The sequence below is a fragment of the Bos grunniens genome, chromosome 3, assembly GCF_055505025.1.
Source record: "Bos grunniens cultivar Pamir isolate PY7600 chromosome 3, Bosgru_T2T1.0, whole genome shotgun sequence".
Taxonomy (NCBI): domain Eukaryota; kingdom Metazoa; phylum Chordata; class Mammalia; order Artiodactyla; family Bovidae; genus Bos; species Bos grunniens.
The window spans coordinates 11,412,399-11,427,144 of NC_141167.1; the positions used below are offsets into that span (position 1 = coordinate 11,412,399).

Genomic DNA, 14,746 nt, shown 5'->3' on the forward strand with positions numbered 1-14,746 from the left:
GTTCTGGCTTTCACTCTCAGACGGGTTCGCCAAGTGCCCGTCCTCAGACGGCTCAGACATAGGATGTGTAAACACGCTCAGTCGCTGACGGCTCTGCTCCCCTCTCTAGGACAGAGCTGAGATTATAAGCTCACTGTCTCTCAGGGGACAGCAAGACAGCAGCAGGGGAGTAGCTTTTAGCTGTGGGAAAGGAGGGCAAGGAGGAGAATTGGTTACTATTGTGGGCAATGGCACCCCACTCCAGTACTCTTGCCTGGAAAATCCCATGGATGGAGGAGCCTGGTAGGCTGTAGTCCACGGGATCGCAAAGAGTCGGACACAACTGAGTGACTTCACTTTCACTTTTCACTTTTATGCATTGGAGAAGGAAATGGCAACCCACTCCAGTGTTCTTGCCAGGAGAATCCCAGGGATGGAGGAGCCTGGTGGGCTGCCGTCTATGGGGTCTCACAGAGTCGGACACGACTGAAGTGACTTAGCAGGGCAATCATTCTGTTCCATACACCCAGGAACATGCACATCTATGGTTTAACTTCTTCCTCACAACATCCTTCAGCAGTAGGTGAAGGGGCCTGTCCCAGGTTCGTAGAGCTAGTATGCTGTGGAACTAGAATGTGAACCCAGATTGGAAAGTCTGCTTTCTGGAGAAGCTGGGAATTCACCCAGAGCTTTCCACCTAAGCCCCTCCGCTGGACCATTTCTAGCTCCCACAGTTTACCCATTACTTGTTCATTCATTTATTATTCTATACATTTCCCCAAACAGGCATTTGGTGCGAAGTAACATGTTAGGCAGAGAAGGCAATGGCACCCCACTCCAGTACTCTTGCCTGGAAAATCCCATGGACAGAGGAGCTTGATAGGCTACAGTCCATGGGGTCACAAAGAGTCGGACACGACTGAGCAACTTCACTTTCACTTTTCACTTTCATGCATTGGAGAAGGAAATGGCACCCACTCCAGTGTTCTTGCCTGGAGAATCCCAGGGATGGCGGAGCCTGGTGGGCTACTATCCATGGGGTCGCAAAGAGTCGGACACTGAGCAACTTTCACAACAACAACACAACATGTTAGGCAACAGAAACACAAACCCAAATACCCAAATAAGGCATAAGTCCTGCTCTCAAGGATTTATAATGTAATGGGAACCAGTCTTGAATTGAGACATAAGACCAAGAGCTGAGCTAATTATACTACCAAGGGAAACCCTGTAGTAGCAGTCTGATAAGATGGTAACTGGTTTTAACATGAGAATGAGAATTCAAGGTTTGGTGACATGCGGGGAGTGGGGGGGGGGGGATAAGTGGGGACGTGGCAAATAGATTGTCAATTCTACACTCATCCCCCACCCTGTCCTGTAAATGTGTGTGGTGTGGGAGAATGAGCAGGCACCATCAGAGAGAGCTGAGGGGGAAGTGGTATTCTGGGGCACAGCTTCTTCTCAGCCACAGCAGGAAGTGGAAGGAGAGCTTGTCAAACATACTGAGGTTTAGGGGAGTTTAGTGACTATAGAACTTTGGGTTTGGGGGTTCAGTCAGAAGGGTCTTCAGAAAGGGGGCAGTAGTTGCCTGAAAGGGAGTGAGTTTGGGAAGAATGTAGATCCTCACAGCAGTCAAGAATGACAGGGTGAGAGACTGAGGGACTGAGGCACTGCAGTCCAGACTATGCCCAAGTACATTGCATACTCTGAGGTTTCTGAGGCTATTTTCAGTACAGGAAACAAGCTATGTTCTCTGCTCAGCATACCAAATAGAATATGGCAGGAAATTTGTTAGGAAGTGAGAGGGGGAAAGTCAGTCTCAAACCAGGCTGGAAGCTACCAGCCCTATGTGAAAGGCAAAAATTTAGCCTGGAGTGAAGGGAAGGGAGGTGGCTATTAGATTTAACTCAAAACTTGACCTTTAGTCGGTTTTCCTTATCCTCTTAACTGTCTACTACTCTGTTCATTTAGTGAGTACTTATTCCCCTGCAAACTTTCTGACCCCTATCATAGTTTTCAGTTAATATCTGGCTTAACAGAGAAGCACCATGGTGCTATGGAAAGAACTTGGAGTATGGTATCAACAGACTAGGGTCTAGTGACTTGATTAAAAGTCTCAGTTCTATAGTCAACCAGGGATGGAATCAGTCAGCACTAGACCTCAGGATTTAGAACTCCAATTTTTCCATGCTTCTCAGCTGTATCATGTATTGCAGAGCCTGACTTTCTTAGCTTCCCTGAGGTGCAGTTTCCTCATCTGTACAAATACTTTCCTTAATAATACCTACCTTACTTACAGGTGGTTGAGAAGACTAAATGACATGTGAAGCCCATAACACAGTGCCTGGCCATGGTGTGCCCTGAATATTTGTTTAGATCATTTTTATCATACAAAAATTTCTTGGCTCTATGGCTGCACATTGTAGATGCTCAAATGACTATATCACTACACATGTTATGGGATGGATTGTGCCCCCAAAGAATTCACACATCATTAAACTCCTAAGTCCCATTACTTCAGAATTCACTGTATTTGGAGAGAGAGTCTTTAGAGAGAGAGGTAATTAAAGTAAAATGAAATCTGTAAGGTGTGCCTTAATCCAGAGTGACTGACGTCCTTACGAGAAGAGGACATAGACTGTATATAGAGGAAAAACCATGAGAAAACACAGGGAGAAGAAGACATCATCTATATGCCAAAGAGAGAGCTCTCAGAAGAAACCAATGGATGTTGGATGTTTATCCTCTATAACTGCAATACAATTACTTTTGGTTGTTTAAAACACTCAGTCCTTGATACTTTGTAATGTCAGCTCTAGCAAAGGAATACAAGAGATACACATTGTACCTTTTTAACTGGTAGCTGGAGCGCTGCCTTATTCTGAAGACTACAAACTGCTTTTGTCCTATGTTCTCCAACTCAAAGTCCCAACTGAAAGTCCCAGATGCTGGGTCTACTGGGCTGACCATGGAGCTGGGAATTGCTCCTTTGACTCTTGGCTGCCATCGTGAAGTCATCCAAGAAAGCAAAACTTTTCTCTCTGAAGTGACTGGTGACTTGCTGAGCAGAGGGCATAGTCAACGAGAGAATGCATCATTATCATAGTCCATTCCGGTGGTACTTTCGGCTACGAGAGTCGGGAAGGGCACCTAGGAGTACACTCTTGGATGAAGAAATAGAAGGAAATTGCTGCGTCCGTGTGACCTCGGTGTTCTCAGTCCCAGGACAGTGGAGAAAGAGGAGACAGAAGAGAAAGAAGTGGTCCGAGGTGGGAGGAAGGAGGAGAGGTGTCCGATGTGAATCTCAAGACACTTTCCACCGACGAAAGTGCAGAGCTGTGTCCTGATCAGCGGAGTCTGGAATGGCGACCTTTCTCCGGCCACCGGGTGTTGGGAGACTCTGGGTGGATAGAGCGTAAGCCCCCCCCGGAGCCCCGCGGGAGAAGGCCTCCCGGGGCCACAAGGCTGTGCGGGCGGGCGCGCGCGCCTCCGACAAGTCCTCGGGGCTCTGCCCTCCTCGGGCGCGCGCCCGCGCCCTCCCCACCCCGCCTCTGCCCCACGCCGGGCTGGGTGGACCTGGCGTCCCGGGCCGCGCACGCCCCCTCCGTGAGCCGGGACCCCGGGCCGCGCGCGCCCCGCGCCCCGTGCCCCCTCCCCGCCCGGCGGGCGCGCGCGCTGGCTCCCGCTCCCGCTCCCGCTGGCAGCCGCGGCTGCGGCGGGGATTGTTTTTGTTGTCGCTGAGGCCGGAAGAGCCGCTGGAGCCGGGTCCCTGTCCCCGGGCCGGGCGCCGCCGCCGCCCCTTGCCCAGTGCCCGCGTCTCCGCGGCGCACCCCGAGCGCCAATATTCCGGAGATCAAGCGTTACGCGGCGGCGACGGCGGCGGCGGGGCCCGGAGCGGGAGGCGCCGGGGACCGGGGCGAGGCGGCCCCCGCCGCCGCCATGGAAGCGCTGGGACCGGGTGAGGAGCGCGCTCGAGCCGGGACCCGGACCGGACCTCGGGAAGCCTGGGCGGGCGGGACGGCTGGCCGCTCCGGGTGGCCCGGATCGGTTCGTGCGTACCTGGATTGGGCCGTCAGGCCTGGGGGAACGGGGCCGTGCCTCACTGCACAAGGCGGAGGGAGCTGACCCCGGCCTCGGGAGGCGGGCGGCGGGGGGACGGGTTCCGCGCCCCAGCCTGGAGAGATGAGCCAGTTCTCTAGGTCTAAGGAGGGGGAGGCCCAGGAAGGTGACCCACGCCCCTAGGTAGAAGGGAGAGCTGACCCAGCCTCAGGGAGGTGGTTTGTGCTCCAGGGTGGAGGCGAGGCCAGTCTGGGTCACAGAAGGAACGACTGTGCCAGGTACGCAGCGGGGGCCTGGCCCGGACCGGACCGGGAAGGACTCCACCACCAGGGATATTTTGGCTTGGGGCCGCACCCCTATTTTTCTTTGCCTTGGCAGACAGTCCAGAGCCGTCAGATAAGGAAGAAGAACTTCCCCTAAACACTTCTCCTTTGCCCTGAAGGCAAGGGGCAAAGTGCCCACCCTTTCTCAAAGGCCCTGAAGTCTCGAGGAATATGTATCTATGCCTGTGTCTACCTGTCATTCTGCGCAGCAGACCCGCAGTGGTCTGTCCTAGCGCCTCCGTGACAGGCGAGTTACCCACCGGCGACTCCAGCTCAAGCTTTAATGCCCTGAGTATCTTCTAATTGGGTTAGAAGTAGTTGTGAGGATCAAATGAAGGAGAAAGTGCTTTTGAAACTGTAATTCCTCGTTGTTATGAATGGCTTCTGGTTATCTCCCCAACTTTGCCCAAAGTAGAAGAACTATTCCAGGTTGTAACAAATGCCCTGCAGGTTGAAGTCTGGAGCTCCCACTTGGAATCCCAAGTTTCTAATGTAGGTCAGGGTTTAGGGGGTCTGTGTTAGAATTAACTTTAATATTATGCCTTATCTACATAGTTGACTTAGTTGTAGAGCATTTCGTTTTTTTAGTGCATAGAAAACTCAGTCTACCATATGAGTTTGAAAACTTTGAAGGTGTGTTTACCTAAAACTTGTTTACATGGCTGAATGATCCAACTCCACCTTTATTTGCTGCTTAGAGTATTTTTTAAAGGACTTCATAGTCAAATTTCATATGCCTCTGAAAAATAAATTGGTTTTGTCACATTAATATTATTTGATAAACCTCAATGTGAGTATTACACTGGGTTATTTCAGCTACATTCCCAGCTAAAAGCAGGATCTGGTCTTTAGGAATGTAACAGACTTCTGTTCAAATCCAATCTAGCAATTTAATAGTTGTATAACCTTGGGCAAATTATTTAATTCCTTTGAACTTTCATTTCCTCATCTATAAAATGAGGGTAGTAATAATTATGTCCTGCAAGATTGCTGTGAGAATGAAATAAGGTAATGTATGTGAGAAGTCTTGTAGATAGTAATGCATTGAAAATACTCAACAAATGTTTCTTCCCTCCCTCCCCTGTTAGTAGGTCATAATTGAATCAACTGTTGGCTTTATGAGCTGATATTGAAAGAGGCTTTGTAACTGTATACAAACTAAATTTCACGGAAAAGATCAATCTGGTGGTGTTAGGAACATCCCAGGGACTTTCTTTTTGTTTTTAGCTTTTGCGGGTTTGAGGGCTTATCAGTTCACCCAGGATTATGGAAAATTAATTCTCACTAACCACATTTACAAGACACTAATGAAGGAGCCAACACAGATCTTTTCTGTTGGTTGGAATATTTTCTTGCCTACTGTCTAGCAAACTCCATTTTTGGTGTCACAGTACCTTGGAAATCCAATTAATAACAAGAAGCTGCTTGTTGAGCATAGAATCAGAGCAAAGGGAGTTGTAGTCTTGTGGGATATTTCATCCAGGCCAAGAACCTGGAGAAGCTTTCTTGCTTCTTTGTTGAAGCACATAGATCTGTTGCACTGTTCCCTCCTCACTTGAATAATCACTGAAGCATGTTTAGTCTTGCTCTGCTCTCTCTCACCCAGTTTCAATTTCTAACAACAACTAGGAAGTTTTAGATTAGATTACCATTTATTTTGTTTATATTAATAGTAGGGCTTCCCTACTGCCTCAGTGGTAAAGAAACTGCCTGCAATGCAGGAGACCCATGTTCGATCCCTGGGTTGGGAAGGTCCCCTGGAGGATGAAATGGCAACCCACTCCAGGATTCTTTCCTGGAGAATCCCATGGACAGAGGAGCCTGGCGGGCTACAGTCCATGGGGTCACAAAAGAGTTGGACATGATGAGTAACTAACATTGTCATATTAATAGTGCATGCGTGCTCAGTTGTGTCCGACTCTGCAACACCATGGATTGTCCATAGAATTCTCTCGACAAAGATACTGAAATGGTTTGCCATTTCCTACTCCAGGGGATCTTCCCCACCCAGGGATTGAACCCAATGTGGAATTGAACCCACATTTCTTATGTCTCCTGCATTGACAGGTGGATTCTTTACCAGTGTGCTAACATTTATTTTTTACAGTGCTTTACAGTTTGGAAAGTGCTTTCTTAGCTGTTAGTTCATTTGATCCTCTGTGAGGTAGGTAAGGAAGGTATTATCCCCATTTTACAGATGAGGTTCAGAGAGCGTAAGTGACTATATCTGGGGCTCAAGGCTAAATGATAAGGATGAGTCTGGATCACCTGGCTTCTAGTCTAATGCCCTCCTCTTCTGTTAAGCTGACTTCATCCAGTCTGTGTTGAGTTACCTTTTTGGAAGATGTAATTCTCAGATTTTGTCACTAAGTTCTTGAGATGCTCCCAACATGAGGACCTTTGAGGAATAACTGTAACATTTATATACAAATGCAGTCATAATAGCTAACACATATCGAGTGCTTACCATTATGAGGCACTGTGTTAAGCCTTTTGGGCTTCCCGTGTGGCGCTCGGGGTAAAGAACCCGTCTGCCAACGCAGGAGCCTAAAGAGACGTGGGTTCCATCCCTGGGTTGAAGATCCCCTGGAGGAGGGCGTGACAACCCACTCCAGTATTCTTGCCTGGAGAATCCCATGGACAGAGGAACCTGGCAGGCTACAGTCCATGCAGCATGGCTGCTGCTGCTGCTAAGTCACTTCAGTCGTGTCTGACTCTGTGCGACTCCATAGATGGCAGCCCACCAGGCTCCCCCGTCCCTGGGATTCTCCAGGCAAGAACACTGGAGTGGGTTGCCATTCCCTTCTCCAATGCGTGAAAGTGAAAAGTGAACGTGAAGTCACTCAGTTGTGGCCGACCCTCAGCAACCCCATGGACTGCAGCCTACCAGGCTCCTCCATCCATGGGATTTTCCAGGCAAGAGTACTGGAGTGGGGTGTCATTGCCTTCTCTGGTGCAGCATGGCACATCAAGCCTTTTATGTACATCACCTCATGAGATCCTCACAATAGCCTTATGAGATAGGTGCTATTATTATCATAACTCTTCCATTTTATAGATAAGGAAACTGATTGGCTAAGAAACTGGCCCTAGGTCATGCAGTTAGGGAGTGGTAAAACCAAGGTTGAAACCCAGGCAGTTTGGTTCCAGACTTGATTTCTTCAGAAGTTGCTTGATAAATTCAAAGAAACCAGCTTTGGGGATGGAAAAGTTTAGAATATATTTTTCTAAATAAATCTTCTAAACTTATTAAAAGGAATGATCACTCACTTTCTAACTTTTCTCTCTTGCCATGGAAAAGAAACACACTATTTGCTTTTCTCCACTTCTTAATCCCTTTCCCTCATTTACTCTGCCTTCATTTGCTCTGTCTCTTTAAAGAGCATCAAGTACTTCTGAGAGGTATAAATGCCATAGGATTGTGAAATATACTGAAGAAGAAAAAGCCCTGAACTGGGAGTTAGGAGACCTAGATTCTAGTTGTGATTTAAAATCCAAGTCATATGTCCTTGGGCAAGTCATTTGATCCAGATTTTTGTTTGTAAATTTCTATCATAAAGCTGGATTTGTGATACAGTGACTGCTTAAATGTATCTTGGAATATGCAAGGCTGACTTACCTATATGATTTAGTTGGGTGAATTCAGTATACCTGTCCACCTCTGATGTTATTTATTATCTACTTCTTACATTGTTTATAAATGCTTTATCACACCCAGAGTAGATCCCCTTGTTCACTAGAAATGGAACTCAACTCCAAGAAATAGTTTTTAGTATAAATTATGTGCTTTTGTTTTAATGAAAAATAATCCTTTAATTTTAGACATGACTAGATTTATGTTTCGTTTCTATCTGAAACTGCTACAGAGATTATTAGTACTGTTCAGTTCAGCATTCATTGAATTCCTACAATGTGCTCATCATTGAATTAGGTTTTAAGATAACTTTGAATTGGAAGTCCATTTTTTCTAAAGGTTACAGTCTAGTGAAGGAAACAGTAATTTAACAAGTTGTTTCTAGATCCTTGTCCCACGTGTTCCCTATACAAAGGATCTTGGGGACACAGAAGATGCATCCTCTAGCCTAGGAGAGTCTGGAAAAGCTTTCCAAGGAGGTTGCACTTGACCAGAGTTTTGAAGGACGAGTATAATTCACAGAAAGAATGAACAGTGAATTTAATACATGAAAAGATTTTCAGTATTTTAGGAATTAGTGTGTGGTGATCCGTCAACACAAATTTCATTGAAGTGTTTGCTTTGATTTTCCTAAGTGATATTGGACCAGAACAGCTTCTTACTTCAAAGTGTTCTCTCCTTGGTGAATTGTCTTTGTTCCTGGTAAAATACCATTGCAACAAGAGAACCTGTTGTAACTTTCCTTTGTAAGTTCAGCTCACTTTGCTCAACACTTATTCATAGCAGAAAAAGTGTTTATTTTTTGGACCAGTGTCTATTTGACAATCTCATCAGAAAGGAATAAGGTTTTCTGTAGACAGATATTTCCCAGACTGTTTCCTTAAACCCTAATTTACTGACTATTAATAGATGTTTGATTTTAAAAACAGAGAAAGAGTTGTGTGTGTGTGCATGTGTGTGTGTTCTGGGGAAAAATAAGTCAGGTAAATGATAAATTAAACAAGCTTATTTATTACATGACTTGTTAGAGAATTTAATGTGATAATATATATATTGGAGTTTTAAGAAGGGAAGAGAATATGTAGGGTTTTTTTAGCTGATGGAAACCTTTCTTTTTTTTATAGAATATCTTGTAAACCACCAATAGAATAATTTGGAATGACTGCTCTATCTAGACCAGGGTTTCTCAGCCTCAGTACTATTCGATACTTTGGACTGAATACTTCTATATTTTGGGGGGCTGTCGTGTGCATTGCCAGTATCATCCCCCAATTCGTGACAACCAAGAAGGTCTCCATATATTTGGCAAATGTTTACTGGGGGACAAAAGCTCCCCCAAGTTGAGAACTGCTGGTCTAGACTGTCAGTTCCTTGAAGGCAGAGGTTCTATCTTTTTTTGAATCTACAGTACAGCTTAGACATGGAATAAATGAATAAATGTTTGTTGAAGAAATAAACTAAATCTTATGGTCAGGAAATACCAGATTGTCCAGATTTTTTAAATATCAGGTTATAAGGAAGAAAGTAGCCTCACTGGTATTGTTTCACTATCCAAATTAGCAATTAAATTGATAAAGATAGCTGCTGTTTAATCTCTGACAGTCTGTACAAAACTATAACAATCAAGCTAATTTGTGGAGGATTAATGGATCATCTCCAGCATGAACTGATGATGGCCTCCAGAGTTTAGAGATGATTTTATTTTAAAATGCATACAATTTTGTAAGCCTAGCTGTAGATCTACTGATACTGATAAAAGGTTTTAGACAGTAGAGTGCATCTGAGAGTTCATCATATTGTATCTACTATTGACATCCCCCTTATTCAAAATAATAGCAGCGTGGAAAAAATATTTAGAAATCTAGAGAATCTTAGGCCAAAAAGCTTTTGACATAACTTTTTATATCGGAGTATGTTCAGTGAAGTATAAGATCACAGTAATTGTAGCTGTTTTTGTTTTGTTTTGGCTGGGCTGCACAGCTTGTGGGAACTTAGTTCCCTGACCAGGGACTGAACCTGGGTCCTGGGCATTGTCAGTGCAGAGTCCTAACTGCTGGACTGCCAGGGGATTCCCAACTGTAGCTATCATCATCATCATGATGAAGGGAATATTATCCTTCACAAACAATAGTACATCAAATAATCTTTCAATCTCTTCAGGACCTCCAGCCAGCCTGTTTCAGCCACCTCGTCGTCCTGGCCTTGGAACTGTCGGAAAACCCATTCGACTGTTAGCCAACCATTTCCAGGTTCAGATTCCCAAAATAGATGTGTATCACTATGATGTGGATATTAAACCAGAAAAACGGCCTCGTAGAGTCAACAGGTAAGGATTAAAAAGAATAGACTTCTATATGTATTTAAATACACATAGTTTATTTATTATGAATCATCTTGTTCTCTAAACTCTTTTAACATGTAAGCTTTGTTTTTCTCTAAGACAGTGAGTTTCTTGATAGCAGATATGCTATCTCATACTTGGTTCTCCTTCATAGATGCTAGCAGAGTACTGGACATATCATCCTTCAGTCAGTAAATAATGAATGAAGAATTGTCCCTCTTTCACTGTCCAAAGGTAGCAGAAATTTATAAGAAGTAGATGAAACCATTGATATCCATGGAAAATAGAACTATCTGGAAATTCAAATTTTATTATTAAGTGTTGGCATTGGACATGAGAAAAATGTAAGTGTAAAGACAGAAGAATCATCTTGGGGTATTGAAGAAATTAAACTCAGAGAGAAGCTCTGTTTAATTCTAGCATTATCCAAGAGGGGTCTAGATAGGATGATTTAAGTATTGTGGTCTGTATAACAGGAATTTACCAAGGGTGAAGATATAGCCCTATAACAGATCTTATTCTAGTGTGCTGAGATCACTCACTTTCCTTGTCTCTGTTTCTTCACTGATACTCAGACAGTCATTAATATTATAGTTCTTGCCTTTTCAAGAATACTTTTACTGTCAAGTGAAATATTTTTTTGTGGCTTGATTTTTTTCTCATTGTAGATCAATTTTTTGGCTTTCTGGTATAGTTCAGTCTCATGTAAGCCTTTAATTGTTTGACTGTTGTATAACTGAAACCAACAGTAATAGAAGTGATAGTAATGGCTAATATTGATTCATTCAACATATAGTGCTCATTGTATGTCAGGCATTGTTCTGTGTCCTGGGAATATAACATGAAAAAACAGGCAACAGTTCCTACCCTCGAAGAACTTATGCTATAACGGGGGAAAAGTCCAAAAATAAATGAGTAAACAAATAAAACATATTATTGCTAGCTGATGATAACTTCTATGAAGAAAAATAAAACAAGGATGGAAGGTACAGGTTGAGGATGGGCCATTGATTTTATGTGTGTGTGTGTGTATAGATACATACATATGGTATATATGTATATTGTAAATATGTATCTCTTAAGACAGTAAAGAGGCTACCTGCAATGCGGGAGACCTGGGTTCAATCCCTGGGTCAGGAAGATCCCCTGGAGGTGGGCATGGCAACCCACTCCAGTATTCTTGCCTGGAGAATCCCCATGGACAGAGTAGCCTGGCGGGCTACAGTCCATGGGGTTGCAAAGAGTTGGACATGACTGAGCGAGTAAGCATGTATATGTGTTGCATATATATTATGTAAGATGTGTGCATGCATGCATGTGTGTATATATGTATGTGCATATTATATGTACATGTAATATACACACAATGTGTGTGTGTGTGTGTGTGTGTGTGTGTATGTTATAATAGTGTAGTTAGGGAAAGTCTCACTGAAAAGTGACATTTGAGGAGAAACCTAGAGGAGGTGAGGGATAGCTCCTTGAACAGAACCCCAGGCAGAGGTAGCAGCTTGCGTGGTGTATTCAAGGAATAGCAGATAAAGCCTGTATTGCTGGAGTAAGTGAGGGGGAGAGTGATAGAGAAACTCCTAAGGGCCTTATCAAGCAGAGTCTTGTAGGTCGTCCTAGGCCTTTAGCGCTTACTCTGATTAGATGGGTTTTGAGTAGACATTTGATATGACTAACTTAGATTTTGAATGGTGGATCGTTCTGGCTGCTGTGTTCCAGATGGAGCCTGGCAGTTAAGGCTGAAAAGCCAAGAAATCAATTAGGAAGCTCTTGTAATGATTCGAGTGAAAAGGGATGGTGACTTTAACCTGGGTTGTAAAAGAGATGGTGATAAGAAGTGGTCAGAGTCTACAAATATTTTAAAGGTGGTGTCAGCAACATCTGTTGATGGATTAAAGGTGAGGTATGAAAGAAATGAATCATGGCTAATTCCAGGGGTTTTGTCCTGAGCAGAGGGAAAGATGGAGTTGCCATGTATCGAAATGGAGAAAACTATGGGAGAGGCAACAGGGGTGGCAGGTCAGGGGAGCTGTAGTTTTTGAAATGCTATGATTGAGATGTCTGCTAGACATCCCAGTGGAGACCTCAAGCAGGAAGTTGAATAAATGAGGTTGGGGCCATCATCAGGGGCCAGGTTACAGGCTGGAGACAGACATTTGAGAGTCATCAGCATATTGATGGTAAAACCATGAGACTGGGTGAGATCATGTAGGAAGTGAGTGTGGTTAAAGAAAGTGAGACTCCAAGACTGAGTCTTGAGGTAACAGTGCTTGCAAACTGGGGAGATGAGGAGGAATCAGCAAAGGAGACTGGTGGCATGGAGAGAGGCCACTGGGATGAAAGAAAACCAGGGCAGAGTGAGGAGGCAAGGGAAGAACCTATTTTAAGCTGAAAGAATTGATCATCTAATGTTCAAGGAGCATTTAATTTTGCAATGTGGGGCTCACTGGGAACCTTGATAAGAGTAGTTTTGAAGGAGAAAAAGCCTCATGAAAGAAGATTGAAGAGAAAATGGAGAGAAGCAGTTAGAGACAACTTTGTCAAGAGACTGACGCAGTGGGAAGCAGAGAAATGTACTGCTCAGATGAGGAGGAAGGGTCAAATTTCAGTGTTTTTAAGATGAGAGAAATTATAGATATTTATATGCTTAAGAGAATAATTCAGTAGAGTGGAAAATTTTGATGATTCAAGAGAAATGAAGATTCCTGGAGTTATATCCTTGAGCACTGGTTAACAGCCATTTAGTCCTTTTGTTTTATTAAGAGAGTCCTTTAAAAAAAATGTTTGTGTTAGTTGCTCAGTTGTGTCCAACTCTTTTGCAACCCCATTGACTGTAGCCCGCCAGGCTCCTCTGTCCATGTAATTCTCCAGGCAAGAATACTGGAGAGGGTTGCCATCTCCTTTTCCAGGGGATCTTCCCTGGCCCAGGGATTGAGCCCAGGTCTCCCACATTGCAGGCAGATTACCCACTGAGCCACCAGGGAAGCCCCCTTTTTAAAAAATACTGATTTTTATTTATTTATTTGGCTGCACCGGGTCTTAACTGTGGCACGTGAGATCTTCGTTGTGGCATGCACACTCTTAGTTGTGCAAACTCTTAGTTGTGAACGTGGAATCTAGTTCCCTGACCATGGATTGAACCCAGGCCCCCTGCATTGGGAACGCTAAGTCTTAGCCACTGGATCACCAGGGAAGTCCCGCAGCCATATAGTCTCGTCCAAAACATCCATAAGATATTTGGTCCACGTCAAAAGGTCCCTGAAATTTGGTCCTATTCAAAACCTCTGTGAACATATTCAGCCCATGCCAGATTTTTGTTTTGGACAGAGCTGAATATGAAGGCCCTCTTGATGTGGACCAAATGTTTCACGGATGTTTTGGACCAAATGTCCTGCAAGGAGCAGGCTTATTGCATGACAAGCACTGTTCTTGTCTATGTGTACTTATTCACTTAATATGATGATTTTTGTGGTGGGCTTTATGATTATTGTAATCCTACAAATGAAGAAATAGATGTGAGAGAGCAAGTAACTTGTCCAAGGTCATACAACTCTGCCATTTAATCCTTGTGTGACCAGGGGCAAGTTACTTGCCATTCTGAATTCTTATTTTTTTCTCTTTGAGAAAAATTATTGCACTGCTTGTCTCACAGGTTGTTGTGAAGATTAAGTGAGAATAGAGGTGAAAATATGTTTTCTTACTGTAAAATTTTATGATTATATTTGAAGAATGTAAGATAAGAAATTACCCTCTCAGTCTGAAAATATACTATTCTTAAGTCAACTTTTTAAAATTGGGAATGTATGAAACTATATTTCTCCATCAGTTTTTTGCAATTGCATGACTTAGTTTGAAAAAATATGACTTTCCCACAGATTTCGTTTGTGGTAGTGTTAATGCCTTAGCCTTTTGTGTGTTGTTGTTTAGTTGCTAAGTCATGTCAGATTCTTAGTGACTGCACAGACTGTAGCCTAACAGGCTCCTCTGTCCATGGGATGTCCCAGGCAAGAATACTGGAGAGGGTTGCCATTTCCTTCTGGAGGGCATCTTCTCCATCCCAGTGATCTAACCTGTGTCTCTTGCATTGGCAGGTGGATTCTTTACTGCTAAGCCACTAGGGAAGCCCCAGTGCCTTAGCTAGTTGTGATTTATTTTGACTTTTAAGATACAATTCACACACATGGGCTCACTAATATTGGTGAGACATAGCACCTGATTTTTCATTGACTTTAGCATTCCAAAGTCTCACAGATTCACTTTTATCTATCTTAAACAGTAGATTCTAGTTTCCCCACGTCTGCATTAATCTTAGATCCTGCATACAGTGTGATCTGGTGTATATGACAAAACACTGTTCATGTTTGATTGAGAGAAAGGCTTTCATTCTAAAAAGAAAGAAACTAC

At 43.8% G+C, this 14,746-nt stretch overlaps 1 protein-coding gene across 2 annotated transcripts in view; it reads left to right on the forward strand.

Moving 5' to 3' along the window:
* Window positions 1-3,502: 3,502 nt before the first annotated feature.
* LOC147374982 (protein argonaute-4) overlaps window positions 3,503-14,746 on the forward strand; it is a 38,042-nt gene continuing 26,798 nt past the window's right edge. The window contains exons 1-2 of one of the 2 annotated variants that reach the window (XM_086379050.1): window positions 3,503-3,937; window positions 10,156-10,321. In XM_086379050.1, coding sequence (XP_086235176.1) covers window positions 3,919-3,937; window positions 10,156-10,321 — 185 coding nt within the window. In that variant the 5' untranslated portion in view covers window positions 3,503-3,918. Of the gene's footprint in view, window positions 3,938-10,076; window positions 10,322-14,746 lie in introns of those variants that run through there. The other variant, XM_086379040.1, reaches the window with a different exon arrangement.